This window comes from Trichomycterus rosablanca, chromosome 6 (genome assembly GCF_030014385.1).
Source record: "Trichomycterus rosablanca isolate fTriRos1 chromosome 6, fTriRos1.hap1, whole genome shotgun sequence".
Classification (NCBI taxonomy): Eukaryota; Metazoa; Chordata; class Actinopteri; order Siluriformes; family Trichomycteridae; genus Trichomycterus; species Trichomycterus rosablanca.
The window spans coordinates 48,384,066-48,405,016 of NC_085993.1; the positions used below are offsets into that span (position 1 = coordinate 48,384,066).

A 20,951-nucleotide genomic window follows, 5' to 3' on the forward strand; every position below is an offset into this window, starting at 1 on the left:
CTCATCAAGCTCACCTATCCCAGCACACAAACATTACACCAGACAGACAGGCCACTGTAGGGCTGGGCCGCAAGGCAAAAATGATTTTTGATAATGTGTTAAAACAATATTAACGATATTAAACACATTTAGCCTAGTAGTGAAAATTCTGTATCATGGATGGCGTGATACAAAATTAATGAGCAACCATTTATCTTGCAGGCAGGCTGTACCTGATGCCCTTGGTGTGATGGACCTGACCCAGACATGAGGAGGAAGCCCACGTGGTTATATCCTACCGGACATGACAAAACTGCTCTAAATATGATCTAAATGTTCATTATTCTGGAAAGAGCTCGGGAGCAGTACATTTTGGGACAAGGAAGACCTAGTGGTGGTTTCAAAGAGTATAAAAAGTGGTTATATGTCCTCCTTTTAGATCCATAGCTTTTCTTTATAAATATGAATAACTAGGCCTGGATCTCTTTATCATGGAAGACATCAAGTACAGGTGACATGGTGTTATTAGATTACCATTTATGTAATTGATGATGTAAACAACCTATATTTTTCATTTAGGAAAAAATGTCTTTATATACAGACAAAAAACACAGACTAATATTCTAATATTGTATTGGCCCCCCTTTGCTGCCAAAAAAGGTCCTGCAACTGTGATGCACTGTGTATTCTGACACCTTTCTATCAGAACCAGCATTAACTTCTTCAGCAGTTTGAGCTACAGTAGCTCGTCTGTTGGATCGGACCACACGGGCCAGCCTTCTCTCCCCACGTGCATCAATGAGCCTTGGCCGCCCATGACCCTGTCGCCGGTTTACCACTGTTCCTTCCTTGAACCACTTTTGATAGATACTGACCACTGAAGACCGGGAACATCCCACAAGAGCTGCAGTTTTGGAGATGCTCTGACCCAGTCGTCTAGCCATCACAATTTGGCCCTCGCTCAAATCCTCACGCTTGGACATTTTTTCTGCTTCTAACATCAGATTTGAGGATAAAATGTTCACTTGCTGCTTAATATATCCCACCTACTAACAGGTGCCGTGATGAAGAGATGATCAGTGTTATTCACTTCACCTGTCAGTGGTCATAATATTATGCCTGGTCGGTGTATGTGCAAGTACAACACTACTTGCATGTAAAGCTGGGCAAAAATGGAATTATGTTTCAACTGAAATATTTTATTTGTTGTATTTATTTGTTATAATCTAAAATTAAAAAATATGCAGTGTATGCTAGAGGCTTAAATTATGAAGATTCTAATGCAGCAGCTTTTCTGGATGGTTGCAGTCTGGAGTGGACCGACAGCCAGTACAATTGGAAGCAACCATATTAAAAAAAGAAGAGGGAGAGAAATATAGCAATATTTTAATAAAAGTTTAAAATCCTTATTTTTTCTTTCTCTCTTTCGCTTTCATTCTTTATTTTGAATGGCTTACATATGTACTGTGCACTTGCACATGTTTTAAAACCTGTCGAATGTGTAAAATAATCATTATGCATGCAGGTGAAAAAGCTTCTCTACTATTTGGCTTGCATATTTGCCATGTCTTCAAAAAATACATCTCTAATGGTAGATAAACAAAGCCAGAATTGTTCAGGAATAGGATAAAACCTTGCCGGAGTAGATGAGCATTATATTTGTAGTCCTGTGCAAAACTCTTGTGTGTGATCACCACTTTCTAAATGCATTTAGCCTTTCTAAAGCTGCCAGTAGCCAATCAGAAATGAGCTGTGGGTAAAAGGTGTAAGAATTGTACACTAGGGCTGCCACTAACGACTATTTTATCCATTAATCTATAGACTATTTTATCGATTAGTCAATTAATCTAACGATTAATTTTCCTTCAAAAAATGTCATTCAGAATCTCATTTAAGCTTCTTTTATTTTAACAAAAAACTGTATGGCATAATAATATAACATAAAACCCTGTAAACAGGGTTTATGTCCATATTATCAAATTCTGACGTGCTCCATATTAAACGCAGTGCAGCACGTGTTTATGGCGTTCTGTACACAAAGCAAAGAGCTTAAACTTATAGCAGAAATAAAATAGTGAGAGGTGGGCGCGTCTCATTAAGTCCAACTTACAGTAACGACAGAATGAGCCCAGATTCTAACCTCCACATTCACTCAAAACTTACTTCACATTCTAAGCCATGTAAACAAAGCGGTAAGTGTTTCACATGATAAAGTTTGTGCACTTTGAGTGCCGCGGCAACCACAAAAATCACGAGCCTGACACAGCAAGTGCGCGGCATGTGTGAACTCGCTAAGAAATACAGTATTCCAAGATCTCCGCGATTAAGAAACGTATTAAAACAATATAGAAGTATATTGTAAGAAGTAAAAATGCGCCATAACTGATCTCGCTAAGGAATATGGTATTCTACGATCTCCACAATTAAGATGTTGAAACAATATAGACGTGCAACATGGAGCTAGTGCTGCTGTGGTACCATCAAAGCTTTGCACAGTGTACGAACCACATTTTAGTTTTGTGCTAGTTTTAATTATTCCCAAACTTTTGATGATTTGGGTCTTGGAAAACTTTGAGCTTTTCTTTAAAAAGCTCTTTACGATCGGCCTCTGACTGCTGCAGACGACATTTTTTAAGACTGCGCTTAATGCCGCCAACCAGTGACTGGACCAAATACGACGTAGGTCATGCACGCAGCAAGTAGTGCTGAGGGAAATCATATGAACGCTTATATGAATGGAGCTTATATAATTGTAGAAATTAAAAAGGATCATTTCTAAACATAAAAATATAAAGACTTAAAATATTGACGTTGACGTCATCGACTAGGTCGACCAATTGTGGCAGCCCTATTGTACACCAGTAACAAGAGAAGGGTCTTAAAAGTCTGATCTAAGACATGAAGTTACATCATTAACATTTACAGCTTTGTAAATGTGCTGCTGTTTAATCGTGTTGTCATAAATAAACAGGTATGATTCAAAACACATTACTCATATTGTCAAAAAACCATAATATTGCCCAGCTTTATCTGTACATGCAGTGTATTTTCTACCCCAGTCAGTTTCTCAATCATAAGAATACCTACTGCTAAAAAAAGCAGATTAGCCACAGTTTTGTCTACTTTATCAGTGTTTGTTGTGCTATCATCCCAAAGCCATGCCCACACAGATGCCCATCACAGCCTGAACAGACTTAACAAGTTTATAACAGCAATTAAATGACTCAGCATCCACTTAATAAAACAGCAGGTCATCTCAGCAGTGTGCAGCAGTTTCAGCAACACCACCTTAATAATCATTACAGTAATAATGAAAAACAGTAACTAATTCAGTTCCTAGATGAAGATTTAGTAGAAAATGTAGCAGAAAGGAAGTCGAGGCTACTGTTAGTTGCTAATGTTACTCTATAATCAGTATATAAAGGACAAACCCTGTTTGCCAGTTATTACTTGGTCGCAGTGAACAAGTGTGTGAGCGTCTGCGTCCTCTGCTGTGTCAAAACCTCGCTGTGTAGTGGTTCACTCTCCCCGGGAGACAACGAGGACAAAACAAGTGGATGGATGAACACAGGGAGGGAGGGATGGATGGATGGTAGGGGGGAAAAACCTCAAGGTAATCCGTCATCCTCCGTACTGAGTGCCACGCGCTGTGAGAGCAAATACAACATAAAACAGTGTTACATAAATGACTGGTGGAGGAGAGGGAGGACAGAGAAGCAGGACGGAAGGATGGAAAGGAAGGAAGTAAAAGGGGGAAGATGTGTGAAAAAGAAAGAAAGAAAGAAAGAGAGAAAGAAAGAAAGAGAGAAAGAAAGATCAAGAAAGATGGAAAGAAAAGAAAGAAAAAAAGATAAGAAAGGAAGGAAGAAAGAAAGAAAAAAAAGATAAGAAAGGAAGGAAGGAAGGAAGGAAGGAAGGAAGGAAGGAAGGAAGGAAGGAAGGAAGGAAGGAAGGAAGGAAGAAAGAAAGAAAGAAAGAAAGAAAGAAAGAAGAAAAAAAGAAGAAAAAGAAAGTAAGAAAGAAAGAAGAAAAAAAGAAGAAAAAGAAAGTAAGAAAGGGAGAAAGAAAAAGAAAGAAAGAAAGAAAGAAAGAAGAAAAAAAGAAGAAAAAGAAAGAAACTAAGAAAGGGAGAAAGAAAGAAAGTAAGAAAGGGAGAAAGAAAAAGAAAGAAGAAAAAAAGAAGAAAAAGAAAGAAAAAGAAAGAAAAAGAAAGAAAAAGAAAGAAAAAGAAAAAAAGAAAGAAAGAAAAAAAGAAGAAAAAGAAAGAAAAAGAAAGAAAAAGAAAGAAAAAGAGAAAAAGAAAGATAGAAAGAAAAAAAGAAAGAAAGAAGAAAAAGAAAGAAAGAAAGAAAGAAAGAAAGAAAGAAAGAAAGAAAGAAAGAAAGAAAGAAAGAAAGAAAGAAATAGAGGGAGAAGGAAAAAGATAAGAACAAAATAGGAATGTAGAAATCGTACTTTACCCACCTTAAACTACTTCACTATGCTGATCACTAAGGACTGTGTTTATTCTAGCTTAACCCCCTCCACCTCACCACACCTCTGCAGCAAATATAATCAGTTTCAACCCAAGAGTCTAAAAGTCTCTTCTTAATCTGCTTTACAGATGTAAAATACTACCAATAAATGTCTAAATGAATGATCTAAATCCATGTACTCAAAGATACAAAAAACCTAAATGATTCCTCTAATGATTGTCCAGTCATTAAGGTGCTCATTATTGATCCCTAACTCAGTCACACTGATGCACTAATAAACATTACTGCAGTTTAATAGCACTGCTTGGTCACTATTCCAAAACTAAAACACTAACAACAAACATAATTTGGACATCTTTCCACTGAGGTTGTTATTTGGGAACAAAGAAATGCTTATACGTAGGACTGGCTTGATACCACTTTTTTATGTCCGATACCGATACTGCAAATTGAGTATCTGCCGGTACCGATACCAATCCGATACCGTCATCTCTCCTCTCAAACAGCTAAGCAGTAATAATACACGTCTCAATGCACCATGGTTACACTAGCTATCTAAATAACAACGCTCAGACTGTGTAACAAATATTCTAAAGGAATAAATACAGAACCTACAACATCAGACTTATACAAAACTGCTGTTTTTATTTTCACTTTTACACACAGAACATTTACATGACGACCGCGCTACTAACAGGTTTCACTTACGTTCGAGCCGTTGTTCACGTGACACATTTCGCTGTACGACGTGTCGTCCAAAGTGTCTACAATTGGAAGATGTGGATGTCAATCAAACGCGATGGACCAATTAGAATCTTCCGTTAAAGTGCTGTCATGTTTTTAGATTATTAAAAACCAACGCGCACTTATTAAAAAACCCTGCTGGACTTTGAAGAGGACGTCTGTGGCTAAATGGGAAATAGTGTTTTATTTCATAACACTAATGGATTAATCGATGAGGATGTGAGAGATCTCCAAGTCGGGACAAGATAGGTTTTCTTTATCTCAGGTGAGTGATTTATTATTTATGAAGTGATTTTTATTGTGTTTAAACAGTGTTTTTAGTTGTGGCAGTAGTAGATTATTTTTATTGTGTTTAAACAGTGTTTTTAGATGTGGCAGTAGTAGATGATTTTTTTAAATGCTGAAAGTTTACATAAATCAGTGTGTTTTAATTTCTAAATGGCCTTATTTAGATTAAGTGTTATTTACATTAAGTGTTATTTACATTAAGCAACAGTAAGGATTGGATCGAATTACAAGTTTTTTTCCTTCTGATGTCCGATCCAGTGATTTGGGCCAATATCGGACCGATCCATGCACCCCTACTTATATGTTATAAAGAGCGGATGTTAGTTTTAAGTCCAGAGCTTTAGGAGCCTTTGGATAGAATTTACCTGTCTGGACGAAGCTTGCCATGCTGAATAACACTGACTGGTTAAATATGCCTTATAACCAGCCCTCCTGCCTACAATGTGTGTAGCTCACAACTGATTATTAGAGCTCATAACGTTGAATTGCTAAACGTATATGAAACATTGTCAACTGCAGGGTGAATCACTCCTACAGCTTATTGTGCTTATTTTAGTACTTCACTTACTTGTCATTTCCAGAGCAACTGCTTATCTACAGGGACTTGTTTGTTAAATTCTGTTTTATGCCCAACAGTAAACAAGCTTGAGCAGTAAATTATCTGTGCTTGTAAATATCCAGCTAGACTGAAGACAAGTGATGAATAGGAATTAATAAAAAAAAGGTATCTGATATTGCAGTGATAGCTCAGTGGTTAAGGTACTGGACTAGTAAACAGAAGGTTGCCGGTTCAAGCCCTGCCACCACCAAGTTGCCACTGTTGGGTCCCTGAGCAAGGCCCTTAACCCTCAATTGCTCATTGTGTAAATCACTTTGGATAAAAGCATCTGCTAAATGCTGAAAATGTAAATGTAAATATTGTGTGAAATACTGGAGATATTTATAGAAGATCATGCTGCCTTACAGCCACCTTTGCAAAATGCATCTGCACTTGTCATTTCATGCAGGTTTGGAACTCCACAGTTTGGTGTTCATGGAGTATCAGCACAAGATACAGCTTTAAGTGGAGTGTCAAGAATCAGCCACTGATATATATATATACGTATATATAGTACTTTTCAGATTTTCAGCAAGGAGAGATGCTTTCAAAAATCTGAGCTTTCACATCATGAACTGTTTAGCTCTCAAGATTTTTTACAGTTTAGGAACCTCAGTGGAAAGATGCCAATATACATGGATCAGCCATACCATTAAAACCACCTCATTGTTTCTACACTCACTGTCCATTTTTTCAGCTCCACTTACCATATAGAAGCACTTTGTAGTTCTACAATTACCGACTGTAGTTCATCTGTTTCTCTACATACTTTTTTTTAGCCTGCTTTCACCCTGTTCTTCAATGGTCAGGACCCCCACAGGACCACCACAGAGCAGATATTATTTAGGTGGTGGATCATTCTCAGCACTGCAGTGACACTGACATGGTGGTGGTGTGTTAGTGTGTGTTATGCTGGTATGAGTGGATCAGACACAGCAGCGCTGCTGGAGTTTTTAAATACCGTGTCCACTCACTGTCCACTCTATTAGACGCTCCTACCTAGTTGGTCCACCTTGTAGATGTAAAGTCAGAGACGATCGCTCATCTATTGCTGCTGTTTGAGTTAGTCATCTTCTAGACCTTCATCAGTGGTCACAGGACGCTGCCCATGGGGCGCTGTTGGCTGGATATTTTTGGTTGGTGGACTATTCTCAGTCCTGCAGGAACAGTGAGGTGTTTAAAAACTCCAGCAGCGCTGCTGTGTCTGATCCACTCATACCAGCACAACACACACTAACACACCACCACCATGTCAGTGTCACTGCAGTGGTCTGAATGATCCACCACCCAAATAATACCTGCTCTGTGGTGGTCCTGTGGGGGTCCTGACCACTAAAGAACAGCATGAAAGTGGGCTAACAAAGCATGCAGAGAAACAGATGGACTACAGTCAGTAATTGTAGAACTACAAAGTGCTTCTACAGTATATGGTAAGTGGAGCTGATAAAATGGAGAGTGAATGTAGAAACAAGGAGGTGATTTTAATGTTATGGCTGATTGGTGTATCTATCAAACAAACATAGAAACCATTCAGTGAATGTGCGGCTCCTTTGCAAACCTTGAATTAAAATATATGAATAAAATAAAAATAAATATATTGTGACTGGGATGTGGTAGATGATGAATGAATGTAGATTGTGCAGATATTTGAATGAACGTGTGCGTCTAGTACTGCAGCATCGTCTCCTCTAACCCGAGTGTGAGCCGGGCACGTCTCACTTGGCCTGAGTTTCTTTCCACCCACAATAATGCACTTCTCTGCTTTCACTTTGTGCTGGATAGCGTGGGCGCCCCAGAATACCAGTGAGCTGGATCAGGAATGCCACCCCCTAAAGGGATGGCTAAGTAAGGTTGCATGGTGCTTCCACTCACAGCTGGGTAGATGTGGCCGATCTGCTCGGTGTGGCCGATGTGGATCTCGTCTTCGTCGTCCTCGGCGGTCTTGCGGTACACGGGGTTGTCGAAGTTCATGCTTTTGGTGTTGCGCCGCCTCCAGTTGCGCCAGACCAGGTATCCTCCGGTGCACACCAGGCTGAGGACCACTGTGGCAAGGATAGGAACTGCATGTGTTTAACACACAGCCGACAAACACGATGAGGGCGTTAACACAGCCAGAGGACGTGGAGCGAGGCTTCATGACAGACATACACATTCCAGTGCAAGCAATGGATTGGCACAACTGGCTCAAACACTTTTTTAGAATGATTATTACAGGTTTTTTGGAAACAGTATGTTAAAAAACACCAATAGCTAGAAATCCCCTCGTAGAATCTGAGCTAGTATTGATCATATGACACATTTTTTTAATATGCAAAAATAGTCCAGTCTAGTTAGTCAGCCTACCTGGGCAGCTGCCTAAGGGTAGACAACTTATAAGGCAGATTATTTAGACACACTACTTGCGGTGATTACGTTACCACAGTTTCCGCTTACTAAGCTAACACAGTTAGCCTCAGGCCATTCCAACCAATGGGAGGAGGCCGCACAACCCACTAGCATGCAAGCTAACGTCTCCTTCCGTGTACCGAAAACAATTAAACTGTCCCTGACGAGCCCGAATTTGCAAATAAACAACACTTGTGCACCTTTATACAAATAAAAAAACAATGAGAATTTATTTAGATTTTAAAAGAACTCCATTTGTTGCTCCGCATTTGACCACGTATTTGTCATTTTTTGTGAGAAAAGTTGTGCCGCACTGAACGCTGGGATTGCCTTCACCGCTAAGGAAGCATCGAAAGCTTCCTTGTTATTCAGTCAGATTATCACTCAGAATTAAGGTGCCTCAGTAGGAGCATTTTAAGGAATCTACCACTAAGAATTTAGACATGCCTTCTTCTCAGGAGTGTAGGATGACGTAAATGCGTCTATGTAGAGATCTCACTGGGTTTTCTAACAAACCCATAATCTACTTTATAATCAATACAAGGTTTGGGTGAGCAACATGATCCAGGGTTGGAATCTCAGCAGTGCTATCGGCCAGTCAGGTGTCTACCCAGACATGATTGGCTATGTTTTTGGGGAGCTGGTCAAACAGCTTAGCCATATGTGCATATGTGAGTACGCTCAGATAAAAGTAAGGAGGGTTTCATCAGGAACGGCATCTGGGGTAAAAACTGTGCCAAATCCATTATGCAAACCACAATAATGTCATGCCATTATTACAGTCTTATTTCAATTAATCAAATGAATGCCCACTTTCCACTTAGTTCAATACATAATTTAAAGCACAACTGTGCCCACTTCAATAACATTGTGCAGCTGATATCGGACTTATGTTAATCCACAGGATAAGTCGCAGCTCAACCAACGAATGCTGTTTTTCTCATATTGATTCAGAGGATTTTAAGAGTGTTTTAGTATTTTAAGATCATAATCTGTTGGAATCATGGGGAACTTAATACCAATGCCAGAGTAAAATACAAACATGTTTGTATTTTAGTCTAACATAAGGAAAAGGCTCTGTCAGCCCAAGCCATAAAGGTACTCTAATTTGCACAATAAATCAGTCTGGACTTAATGTTGTAACCCAATCTTAAATCACCACTTAATTAAAGGTTTCATCAAGCTGTCAATTTCAGTATTATATTCAGTATTTTATTGCAGCTGGTGAAGGATTTTATTAACCTAGGTTTATATTAGTTGTCCGGAAGGGCTGATGTAGGTTTCACGCAGGCACATGATCACCACCCTTATGTAAAGTAGTTCCAAGTATAGCTATTATCATATTTACTCATACAATAATAGTCTTAGGAATTAAACACATAAGTAAAAAATTGTTAGAGCCAGTGGTGCCAACCAGAAATTCATATTCACTACGAAAGGAAAGGTGGAGGGAAGGAAAGGGTTTGCAGGCATAAACAGAAATATTGGGTATCTGTTTATGTTTGTAGGCTTAGCAGATCATTGCTATTGCATTGTTTGTTTCACTGCAGCCGTGCCTGTGCCTGCACCTAGCACTCCTTCTTAATTCATTGTTCATTTCTATAAACCTGCTCGACACATCTAGAATGCGACCTTTACCTACACCACTGCTTCGCTTTGAGCATTCTGACAGGCGCTATTAACATTCATAACCTGTTTTTGTAATAATATTATTAATTTACTTGGATTAGTTCTAAATAAAAAGATATGAAGAGCAAAACAAGGTTACACTGACATTCAGTAGGTTAACTGCTGGTCCATTAGTGTGCTGTAGATACTAGACACTGATGGCCTCCAGGTTTAATGCATGATCTGAACTGCAGTTTACCATTTTTAGAAAGGTATTTTCAACCATTTAAAAAGACATGAGTAAAAGTTTATTAGAATAGCATGGCTAATATACTGTAGATCAAATTAGCATCAGATTCAGAATTAGGGTTATTGGCTCTTTATGAAAATAGACTAAATTATTAGTTAAAAAAATCACAAATAGGCCTTATTACTAAAAGATTTGAGGTAATTCCATATTTTATCATTTTGTTTCTGTTTTGAAAGATCATGTCAAGGTTTGTGCTCATTTCTTTAGAAAATGATGACTAACCATTCTATCTAATTTTTTTATACATAATTAATTGTCTAATAATTTTCTGTAGACTTTAAAACACTTGCCAATTTCATTTAGATTTATTAGACCACAAATACACTATATGGACTGTAAGTACATAAACACCTCACCATAACCTTTTTGGACATTCTATTTGAAAGCCATTGGCATCAACAGAATTTGTACATTTCAGGCACTGATGTTAGACAAGAAGGTCATGCTCATAACTGCTGTTCCAATACATCCCAAAGGTGTTTAATGGGGTTGAGATTCAGTGCAGGCCACTGAAGTTTCTCCACTAAACTCAATCCAAGTCTTTATGATCTCAGATTGTGAGCAGGGCCACAGTCAAACTGGAACAGAACAGGGCCTGCACCTAACTGTTGTCACACAGTTGAAAGTGTATAATGTATTTTAGATTATTAATTTTATACACTAAAAAGCAATGTTTATGTTCAAACAACTGACCCTAATAATGATTAATAATAATAATGACCCTAAGAAGACATGCTTTCTTCTCTATTTTATTGATGCATTTTCTCCCAATTTAGCGCAGTCAATTTGTCTTCCGCTGCTGGACTCAGCACAGGCGCCTCTTTATCTGCCAATTACACAGCGTTTGAAGACCCACATAGTCCGGTCATCCCGCCGTAGCAGAACCGTGTTTGCTGCAGGCACTGCCAATTATGGCCGCTAGATGGCGCCCAGCGGTGGCAACGCCGAGTTTCGAACCAAGGAGTTCACAATCTCGGAGCGGATGTGCTAGCGGAATATCCTGCTGCTCCACCTGGGCACCTGGTGTCCACATACTTTTGCTTATATAGTGTATTTGCAGTATTTGTTTACCTAACAAACCTACTAATATTAAACTCTTACAAATAAAAAGAAAGTTTATATTAACCCGCTTATTTTCATAAAGGGTGTTATTACATATTGACATAGAAAACTTTGGGATAATAATGCTATAGCCATCCCTTACCATGCAGATCAGACAGAACTACAGGCCAGAGGCAGAGGATTTTATTAGCATGAATAAACCCATGCAGAGAAAAGCATAATTGAATGAGTATGATGACTTACCTATGGGGATGACTACACCCAGAACTGCCACAGTAATGTTACTCCCGAGCAGAAAGTGATCACTCCCAGCTGTAGACGTATATGAACACAGAGTCAGGGTTTGTTAGGGTAACAGATGACATGTAACAACAGTTAGTTCATTAAATGATCTTGAACTACACAAACATTAGCATGTCCTTGTCATGAAGCTTACAGTTTAGCACAAAAGTCTGCCATGTTCATGTTTGAGAAAATCCCTTAGAGAGGATGTAAGTGATTGTGACTTATAGGGATTGAAATTCTGCTCAGACCTGAAGTTGTTATTCTACCATCATTATAACCCCAATGATATTTTACCACATAGAGCAGTGGTCCCCAATCACCGGGCCGCGGACCGGTACCGGCCCGTGGGCTATTTATTACCGGGCCGCACAGAAAGAATGAATAATTAGAGATCGCTAGAAAAGCAGTTTTCACTGCTTCTATTTCGGGTGTTATTGTCTTATTGTCACCCCTAGGTGGGAGCAGCATCTCATTGCAGCAAAAAAAGCTCATTTTACATCGTTTGTGAGCAATATTATGAAATCCTCATGCCCCCGCCGGTCTGTGAAATTATATCTTATATGAAACCGGTCAGTGCAAAAAAGATTGGGAAACGCTGCCATAGAGAATGAATTGAAACATCTCAAACAATCCAGGCCTTTTCATCTTATGTCTCATCATCAGTGTCTTCCAAGTGCTCCTGCCTATCCCAGCTTTTCAATGGGTGCAAGGCACACAGTGACACCCTGGACAGGGTGCCAGCCACACACACACACACATTCTCCTATAGGGCAATTCAGTGTCTCCAATTAACCTGACTGCATGTTTTTGGATTGTGGGAGGAAACCGGAGCTCCCGGAGGAAACCCACGCAGACACGGGGAGAATATGCAAACTCCGCACAGAAAGGACCCAGACCACCCCACCTGGGGATCGAACCCAGGACCTTCTTGCTGTGAGGCGACAGTGCTACCCACCGAGCCGCCTACATGTGTACAGTACAAAGAAAAAGTTTCTTTGCGTATCCCTGCTGGGGTCAGAGCACAGGGTCAGCCATATTTCGGCACCCCTGGAGCAGAGAGGGTTGGGGGCCTTGCTCAAGGGCCCAACAGTGGCTTCAATGCAGAGCTGGGATTTGAATTCTCAACCTTTTAAATGTTAGTCCACAGCTCTACCCACTACATATACATTTTCAGCATTTAGCATTGGTCTAAATGTGCTGAATATTCATTTAAAGCCAAATGTTTGCATAGACTATACAATCGAACATTGGTGGACACCTGACTGAGGGCTTGTTGAAAATCCTATTTAAATGCAGTTTGACACCCCTATCCCACACCCTTGCAACTGTAACAGTCTCCACTCCCAACAGTGGCTGCAATGCAGAGCTGGGATTTGAATTCTCAACCTTTCAATTGATAGTCCAAAGCTCTACCCACTACATATTCATTTTCAGCATTTAGCAGATGCTTTTATTCAAAGCGACTAACAGTACATAGTCTTAGCAATTCAGGGTTAACAGTAGCAACCTGGCAGTAGCGGGGTTTGAACCAGCAACCTTCTGCTTACTAGTCCAGTACCTTAACTGCTAGGCTACAACTGCCACACTAGGCTACCACTGTCCCACTGTTACTGCAATCAGTGTTTTGGTTGCAGAGAAAAATAAAGTAGCACAATTAATGATGCTATTTCATACTGGAGTGTTTTATTCAAGACCTTTTCCTCTGGATAAGCCGTAGCCTAGTGGTTAAGGTACCGGACTAGTAACCAGAAGGTCACTGGTTCAAGTCCCACCACTGCCAGATTGCTGCTGTTGGGCCCTTGAGCAACTCTCAATTGCTTAGACTGTATACTGTACCTGTAATGTAAGTCGCTTTGGATAAAGACGTCTGCTAAATGTCGAAAATGTAAAAGTAGGAATGAAAAACCTAAAGTATAATTGCCCCAGGTAGCCAGAGACATGTTCACTCATTTACATTGAAGGCATCTAGTAGAAACTTTACATTTGTGCCCATATACAAGCCAGGTCATCTCAGGGGTCCAACAGTGGCAGCCTAGAAGTACTTACTACTTCAGTAAATTAAGATTAACCATAAGCTGCCAATGCTCACTCCAAATTAGACTGCAATATTGCATATATACGTGTTAATAATGTTAAAATCAGTACTAAATGCCACACTGAAAATTTCAATAATAATTTAATGAACTAAATCATTTTCTTCACTGTATAGTGCTCTGCAGCCAGTGGCTTTGGCAGTGTTCTGAAACTCGACGGCATTCTTGCAGCATCCTTCCCCCCTTTCCTGCACTTCAATTTTTTTCCTTTCTTTTAGCACAGCCAGGGTTGAGGGATGAAAGGGACGCGGAGAGGAAAGCTCGGAAATCTAACGAGTATCATTGATGACACACAGAAGATTTCCATTCTTTTCTTTCACCAAAATTCAGTTTTATTCTGTAGTTAGTGTTCTGTCTTTCAGCACAAACCCTCACAAAAAATAAACCCTGATCTCAATCTTACAATTAGCACAGTGAGCTAAAGTGCAATTAGTGTAAGATAATGGAGCCTGAGCCCAGAGAAAAAAAGAAGCAAAGGGGATGATACAGGCATACTGATGAAGTCTGATATCCCTACCGCAGTGTGCTAAGCATATGAATAAAGATGCAGGAAGACAGAATAAAAAAGATTTCTATCAGAATAAGAATAAAGGAAGCTAGAACTGATTTCTCCCAGACTTTAAAGCAGCAAAAGTGTCTCTATGAAATTTAAGAAATTTAAGAAATTTTAGCAGTACAGACCTACATTCCTAAATTTGGACACAGTTTCAAAATCTGCTTTCAGTTTTATATCATCAGGCATGAACTGGTGAAAAAGTGACCAGGTTAGATATACACTGATGAGGCATAACATTATGAAGTGAATAACACTATCTCTTCATCACGGCACCTGTTAGTAGGTGGGATATATTAGGCAGCAGGTGAATATTTTATCCTCAAAGTTGATGTTAGAAGCAGGAAAAATTGGCGAGCGTGAAGATTTGAGCGAGTTTGACAAGGGCCAAATTGTGATGGCTAGACGACTGGGTCAGAGCATTAACTTCTTTAGCAATCTGAGCTACAGTAGCTCGTCTGTTAGATCGGACCACATGGGCCAGCCTTCTCTCCCCATGTACATCAATGAGCCTTGGCTGCCCAGAACCCTGTCGCTGGTTTACCACTGTTCCTTCCTTGTACCAGTTTTGATAGATACTGACCACGGCAGACCGGGAACACCCCACAAGAGCTGCAGTTTTGGAGATGCTCTGACCCAGTCGTCTAGCCATCACAATTTGGCTCTCGTCAAACTCGCTCAAATCCTCACGCTTGTCCATTTTTCCTGCTACTAACATCAACTTTGAGGATAAAATGTTCACTTGCTGCCTAATATATCCCACCCACTAACAGGTGCCGTGATGAAGAGATAATCATTGTTATTCACTTCACCTGTCAGTGGTCATAATGTTATGCCTGGTTGGTGTATTTTGTTACTTTATTTATCAAAACGATAAGATGCAATCCAAAAACCACCAAGAGTTGGTATGCATCAGCATAGGCAGAGAGGCTGTGTGCAATCTGTCCGTGTGATAAACCACAATTTTTTGTTGCAGACTAACCTAGAAATACTCATTTGACTGAACTGGTACAAATTTCCACAGACACACTTGAAAGTGTAATTGAAAGCCTTTCTAGAAAAATAGAAAGAAGAGGGTGGGACTTGATATAATAATAAACAATAAGATATTTAACAAGGTCATGGTCAGATGTCCTGTTACTGTTGGTCATACAATGAGATTTACAATAATTAAATTTTACAATTAGACCACTAATAAGACTGAGTGCTACAAGCACAGCTCATTTAATGGACATGATGTGGGATGATGTCTGATCTGCATTGCCAGTACTATCGTTCTGTTTCTGTTAGCTTTCCTATAAAAGTAGGAGAAAGCTCCATTACAAAACCTCTCCCAAGTGCTCAAAGTCATTAGGAAAGAGAAGAAAAGGAAGAACAGGAGCTGGCAGGTGTTCCTAAAGCATTTGTTACTCGCCTCAAAGCTGCAGTTCAGTGTCTCACTGAGGCAGGATTCGGCAACTCTGCTGCATTACATTTAGACCCAGATAAAATACCTCACTGACCATATTTCTGACTGGAGCACAAGACTGGCTTTCTCAAGCTCAAGTTAAGAAGCAAAAACAGTAAAACAATAGTTCTGGCACAGAAAAGTTCCTATAATATGCTGAGTGTGGTGAGAAAATCCCACTAGGCTGAGAAAATGTGTGATCAGCAGACTTTTTTAGAGGTGACGATCAATATGATGTACAGTGTGCCTCTAGTAGAGGAGCACAATATATCAGTGTACTGATATTACATGGCCTCTAATCTATTTACATTATATCACTGACTGTACTGATATTACAAGCCCCTCTAATCTGTTTACATTATATCACTGACTGTACTGATATTACAAGCCCCTCTAATCTATTTACATTATATCACTGACTTACCAGTTTATGCTTTTCAGTACGTGTCAGAATTATTTTACAGTATGTACTGTAGCAATACAGGGTGTCCTTAAAATCTGGACAAATAGGAATATCACTAACTATAGCTAACTATATGTTTACTAAAATACACACAAATACATATTGCATCACAAAAAAACACATTGCAGATGTTATTGATTAATGTTATAATGAAATAAAAAGTTGTTGAAATGTGTTGAAAATATGCATTGTGTCTATGTGTCCAGACTTTAGGGATACCTTGTACAATCATTTCTATTTTGTTGTCATGATTTTGTCATGATGGACTTGTCTGCAGGTTATCCTCTTGAGAGTCTTAGATCTACTGGTGGATACAAATTGAATAATTATTTAACTATCCAACTAGCCATTAGGCATTTCAGCTTCTACTTTATTAATTTTATGTAAATAACATTAGTATTCTGGTTTAATCAAAGTATAGTAAACATTTACAGTTTTTAACAGCTGTATTTTGGTCATTGTGGTAACAATCATATCGTAAACAATTAATCATATCAAACAAACTGGCTTGAGTAAAGTAAATGATGGCAAGATGAAAACTGACCGCTGGTAGCACAAGACATATAAGAAGTAGTGTGAAAGGTGACAAAGCTCAAACTACATTCACCAACTTTCTTACTCACTATACTTTAAAAATGTGAAAATGCCCATTTCAGGGTTATCACTTACTCAAGCCAGTGTGTTTGATATGAGAATATGGGGGCTTTATAATTATGGCTTTTTAAAAACTGTAAATGTCTTTTTATCCAAATTATTATTTTTTGACAAGCTGGGATATGCAAAGAACATAAATGATGTTCTGTACATGTATATACTGTACATATGTATGTATAATAATCTTCTTTTTTAGAAGAAAAAAACATAAAAAATCATGCCTGCAGAGGTGGTCTTATTGTGTTTACATGTGTATATCATTTATTGTCTTTACTTAAAGGGGCAACACGGTGGCTTAGTAGGTCGGTAGCACTGTCGCCTCACAGCAAAAAGGTCCTGGGTTCGATCCCCAGGTGGGGTGGTCCGGATCCTTTCTGTGTGGAGTTTGCATGTTCTCCATGTGTCTGTAGGGTTTCCTCTGGGAGCTCCAGTTTCCTCCCACAGTCCAATGACATGCAAGTGAGGTAAATTGGAAGTACAAAATTGTCCATGACTGTGTTTAACATTAAACTTGTGAACTGATGAATCTTGTGTAATGAGTAACTACCGTCTCTGTCATGAATGTAACTAAAATGTGTAAAACATGACGTTAAAATCCTAATAACTAACTTTAAACTTTTTAAACTTTACTTAAAGATGCATAAATTGCTTAAAATGACAGACTAAAAGCTTTCACAAAATCATAAATGGAGTGTTTACCTATCATTCCATTTTTCAGTGAGCAAATTGATCAAACCTTCACAGTAAATGTTGGTGATTAGCTGTAATATGACAGTAAACACCAATCAAACTCTGCCTATGTGGTGTTTTTTACCTTTTCACCTTGTCTGTTGTTTTTATATAACAGTGTAACCTGTGTTATTCATTTAACACCTTTTGCTGGATATTCACAATATTACTCTGTTCTCCCTGGTCCCTAAATTGGCTTCACTTCTCTGTCCTAGTGCTGTCCGAGGTGTGCAGTAGAGCTGTCACAGGAACCATAATACTGGCAAAATGTTGGTTGTAAGACATTTTTTGTTAATATTGCACTCGGAGCTGTGCAATGTCCCAAATGCCGACACAGAAATGAAGACAAACACACTCGCACTTGCCACTGTATGCAGGCTTACTTTCACACACACTTACAGTGTATCACAAAAGTGAGTACACCCCTCACATTTCTGCAGATATTTAAGTATATCTTTTCATGGGACAACACTGACAAAATGACACTTTGACACAATGAAAAGTAGTCTGTGTGCAGCTTATATAACAGTGTAAATTTATTCTTCCCTCAAAATAACTCAATATACAGCCATTAATGTCTAAACCACCGGCAACAAAAGTGAGTACACCCCTTAGTGAAAGTTCCTGAAGTGTCAATATTTTGTGTGGCCACCTTTATTTCCCAGAACTGCCTTAACTCTCCTGGGCATGGAGTTTACCAGAGCTTCACAGGTTGCCACTGGAATGCTTTTCCACTCCTCCATGACGACATCACGGAGCTGTCGGATATTCGAGACTTTGCGCTCCTCCACCTTCCGCTTGAGGATGCCCCAAAGATGTTCTATTGGGTTTAGGTCTGGAGACATGCTTGGCCAGTCCATCACCTTTACCCTCAGCCTCTTCAATAAAGCAGTGGTCGTCTTAGAGGTGTGTTTCGGGTCATTATCATGCTGGAACACTGCCCTGCGACCCAGTTTCCGGAGGGAGGGGATCATGCTCTGCTTCAGTATTTCACAGTACATATTGGAGTTCATGTGTCCCTCAATGAAATGTAACTCCCCAACACCTGCTGCACTCATGCAGCCCCAGACCATGGCATTCCCACCACCATGCTTGACTGTAGGCATGACACACTTATCTTTGTACTCCTCACCTGATTGCCGCCACACATGCTTGAGACCATCTGAACCAAACAAATTAATCTTGGTCTCGTCAGACCATAGGACATGGTTCCAGTAATCCATGTCCTTTGTTGACATGTCTTCAGCAAACTGTTTGCGGGCTTTCTTGTGTAGAGACTTCAGAAGAGGCTTCCTTCTGGGGTGACAGCCATGCAGACCAATTTGATGTAGTGTGCGGCGTATGGTCTGAGCACTGACAGGCTGACCCCCCACCTTTTCAATCTCTGCAGCAATGCTGACAGCACTCCTGCGCCTATCTTTCAAAGACAGCAGTTGGATGTGACGCTGAGCACGTGCACTCAGCTTCTTTGGACGACCAACGCGAGGTCTGTTCTGAGTGGACCCTGCTCTTTTAAAACGCTGGATGATCTTGACCACTGTGCTGCAGCTCATTTTCAGGGTGTTGGCAATCTTCTTGTAGCCTTGGCCATCTTCATGTAGCGCAACAATTCGTCTTTTAAGATCCTCAGAGAGTTCTTTGCCATGAGGTGCCATGTTGGAACTTTCAGTGACCAGTATGAGAGAGTGTGAGAGCTGTACTACTAAATTGAACACACCTGCTCCCTATGCACACCTGAGACCTAGTAACACTAACGAGTCACATGACATTTTGGAGGGAAAATGACAAGCAGTGCTCAATTTGGACATTTAGGGGTGTAGTCTCTTAGGGGTGTACTCACTTTTGTTGCCGGTGGTTTAGACATTAATGGCTGTATATTGAGTTACTTTGAGGGAAGAATAAATTTACACTGTTATATAAGCTGCACACAGACTACTTTTCATTGTGTCAAAGTGTCATTTTGTCAGTGTTGTCCCATGAAAAGATATACTTAAATATCTGCAGAAATGTGAGGGGTGTACTCACTTTTGTGATACACTGTATATGTACACACACACATTTGCACACAAACCCTCAAAATTTAACAATAATAATAAATCCTGTGTGAAATGTTCAGTTATTAGTGTTTAATTAATGTCTCAATTTACATACTTCCATTCCAGAAAAGTTAGTCAGTTATCTTGAACCTTTAATAGGATGTTTTTTACTCAACAACCTAATTGTACTTTGTAAAGATAACCAAAAATGTAAATTCGATGCCTGCAACGCACTCAAAAAAGTTAGGACAGAGGCGCATTTACTAATTGCTGCAGAGTTTTCAACAGTCTGTGGTTGCCAGCATCTGATTCTCCTTTTTAACTATTATTCAATATTATTATCATTACTATTATGATTTGTATTATTATTATTTTTAAGTGTTGTCAAGTTCAGTTCGACACCTGGCTACCGCTCATTTTTGTTCCTCAAATTGCATCCATTTATCTTGTTGCTGGCCGTCCTTGTCTCTTTCAACTAACTGGTTCTTCTCATAATGTGTCCACAATAAGATTCAGTTCCATTATCTGGGCTTTGAGTGAGAGATTCTGTTTGATTTGGTCGGGGATCCATTAGTTTGACTTTTCTGACATCCAAGGTACTCTCAAAAGTCTTCACCAGCATCAAATTCAAAAACATTGTCCCATATTTTAGATTCTTGGCCTTGCTTTTACATCCATAACTAACCAGAGAAAACACATGCTGTACATTTTCATACATGTTCAATATGTTTCCACTGTATTTTGGTCCATCTGTGATGAGCTCAGGCCCAGAGAACTTTGCGATATACAGATATAATAGATGTCTTCACTTATATTGTAACCCCTCCTCCTTTTATCAGATTCTTAGGCAGAACAAACTGCATTTCCAGCATCTTAATCTCACCGTGTGAGGCATTTCTTGGGCTTTATGGCCCTTGGTATAAGTGAAGCCAGACAGGACCACTTACCAAAGCATGGAGATGGAGTGGGATCACAATAAAGGAAGAAAGAAACAGGACTTGGGGCAATGTTCATCAGTTAAGCTTGGCTGCTTCGTTCCCTCCACTGCCTGCTCTAATACAGGCTACGACCACAACCTAATCCATCATTCTCAAGTGGTCCGGCTCTGCTCAGCAAGCAAATTCTCTCACATATATTAACTTTCACACACTGAACACTTATTCTGCTGCTGTAGGGAATACAGCACGGTCAGGATCCCGGTCTCATTTTCATATCTAATGTACAGCACAAGTCAGGGTTTGT

The 20,951-nt window shown here is 39.5% G+C and overlaps 1 protein-coding gene across 1 annotated transcript in view; it reads right to left on the reverse strand.

The window, feature by feature from the left end:
* Window positions 1–3,019: 3,019 nt before the first annotated feature.
* The window catches only part of lrp8 (low density lipoprotein receptor-related protein 8, apolipoprotein e receptor), a 241,779-nt gene continuing 223,847 nt past the window's right edge, over window positions 3,020–20,951 (reverse strand). Inside the window, exons 17-19 of the mRNA XM_062997991.1 lie at window positions 11,693–11,761; window positions 7,957–8,144; window positions 3,020–3,626 (exon numbers count right to left, since the gene is read on the reverse strand). Of these exons, the coding sequence (XP_062854061.1) occupies window positions 3,588–3,626; window positions 7,957–8,144; window positions 11,693–11,761 (296 nt within the window). The 3' untranslated portion in view covers window positions 3,020–3,587. The remainder of the gene's footprint in view (window positions 3,627–7,956; window positions 8,145–11,692; window positions 11,762–20,951) is intronic.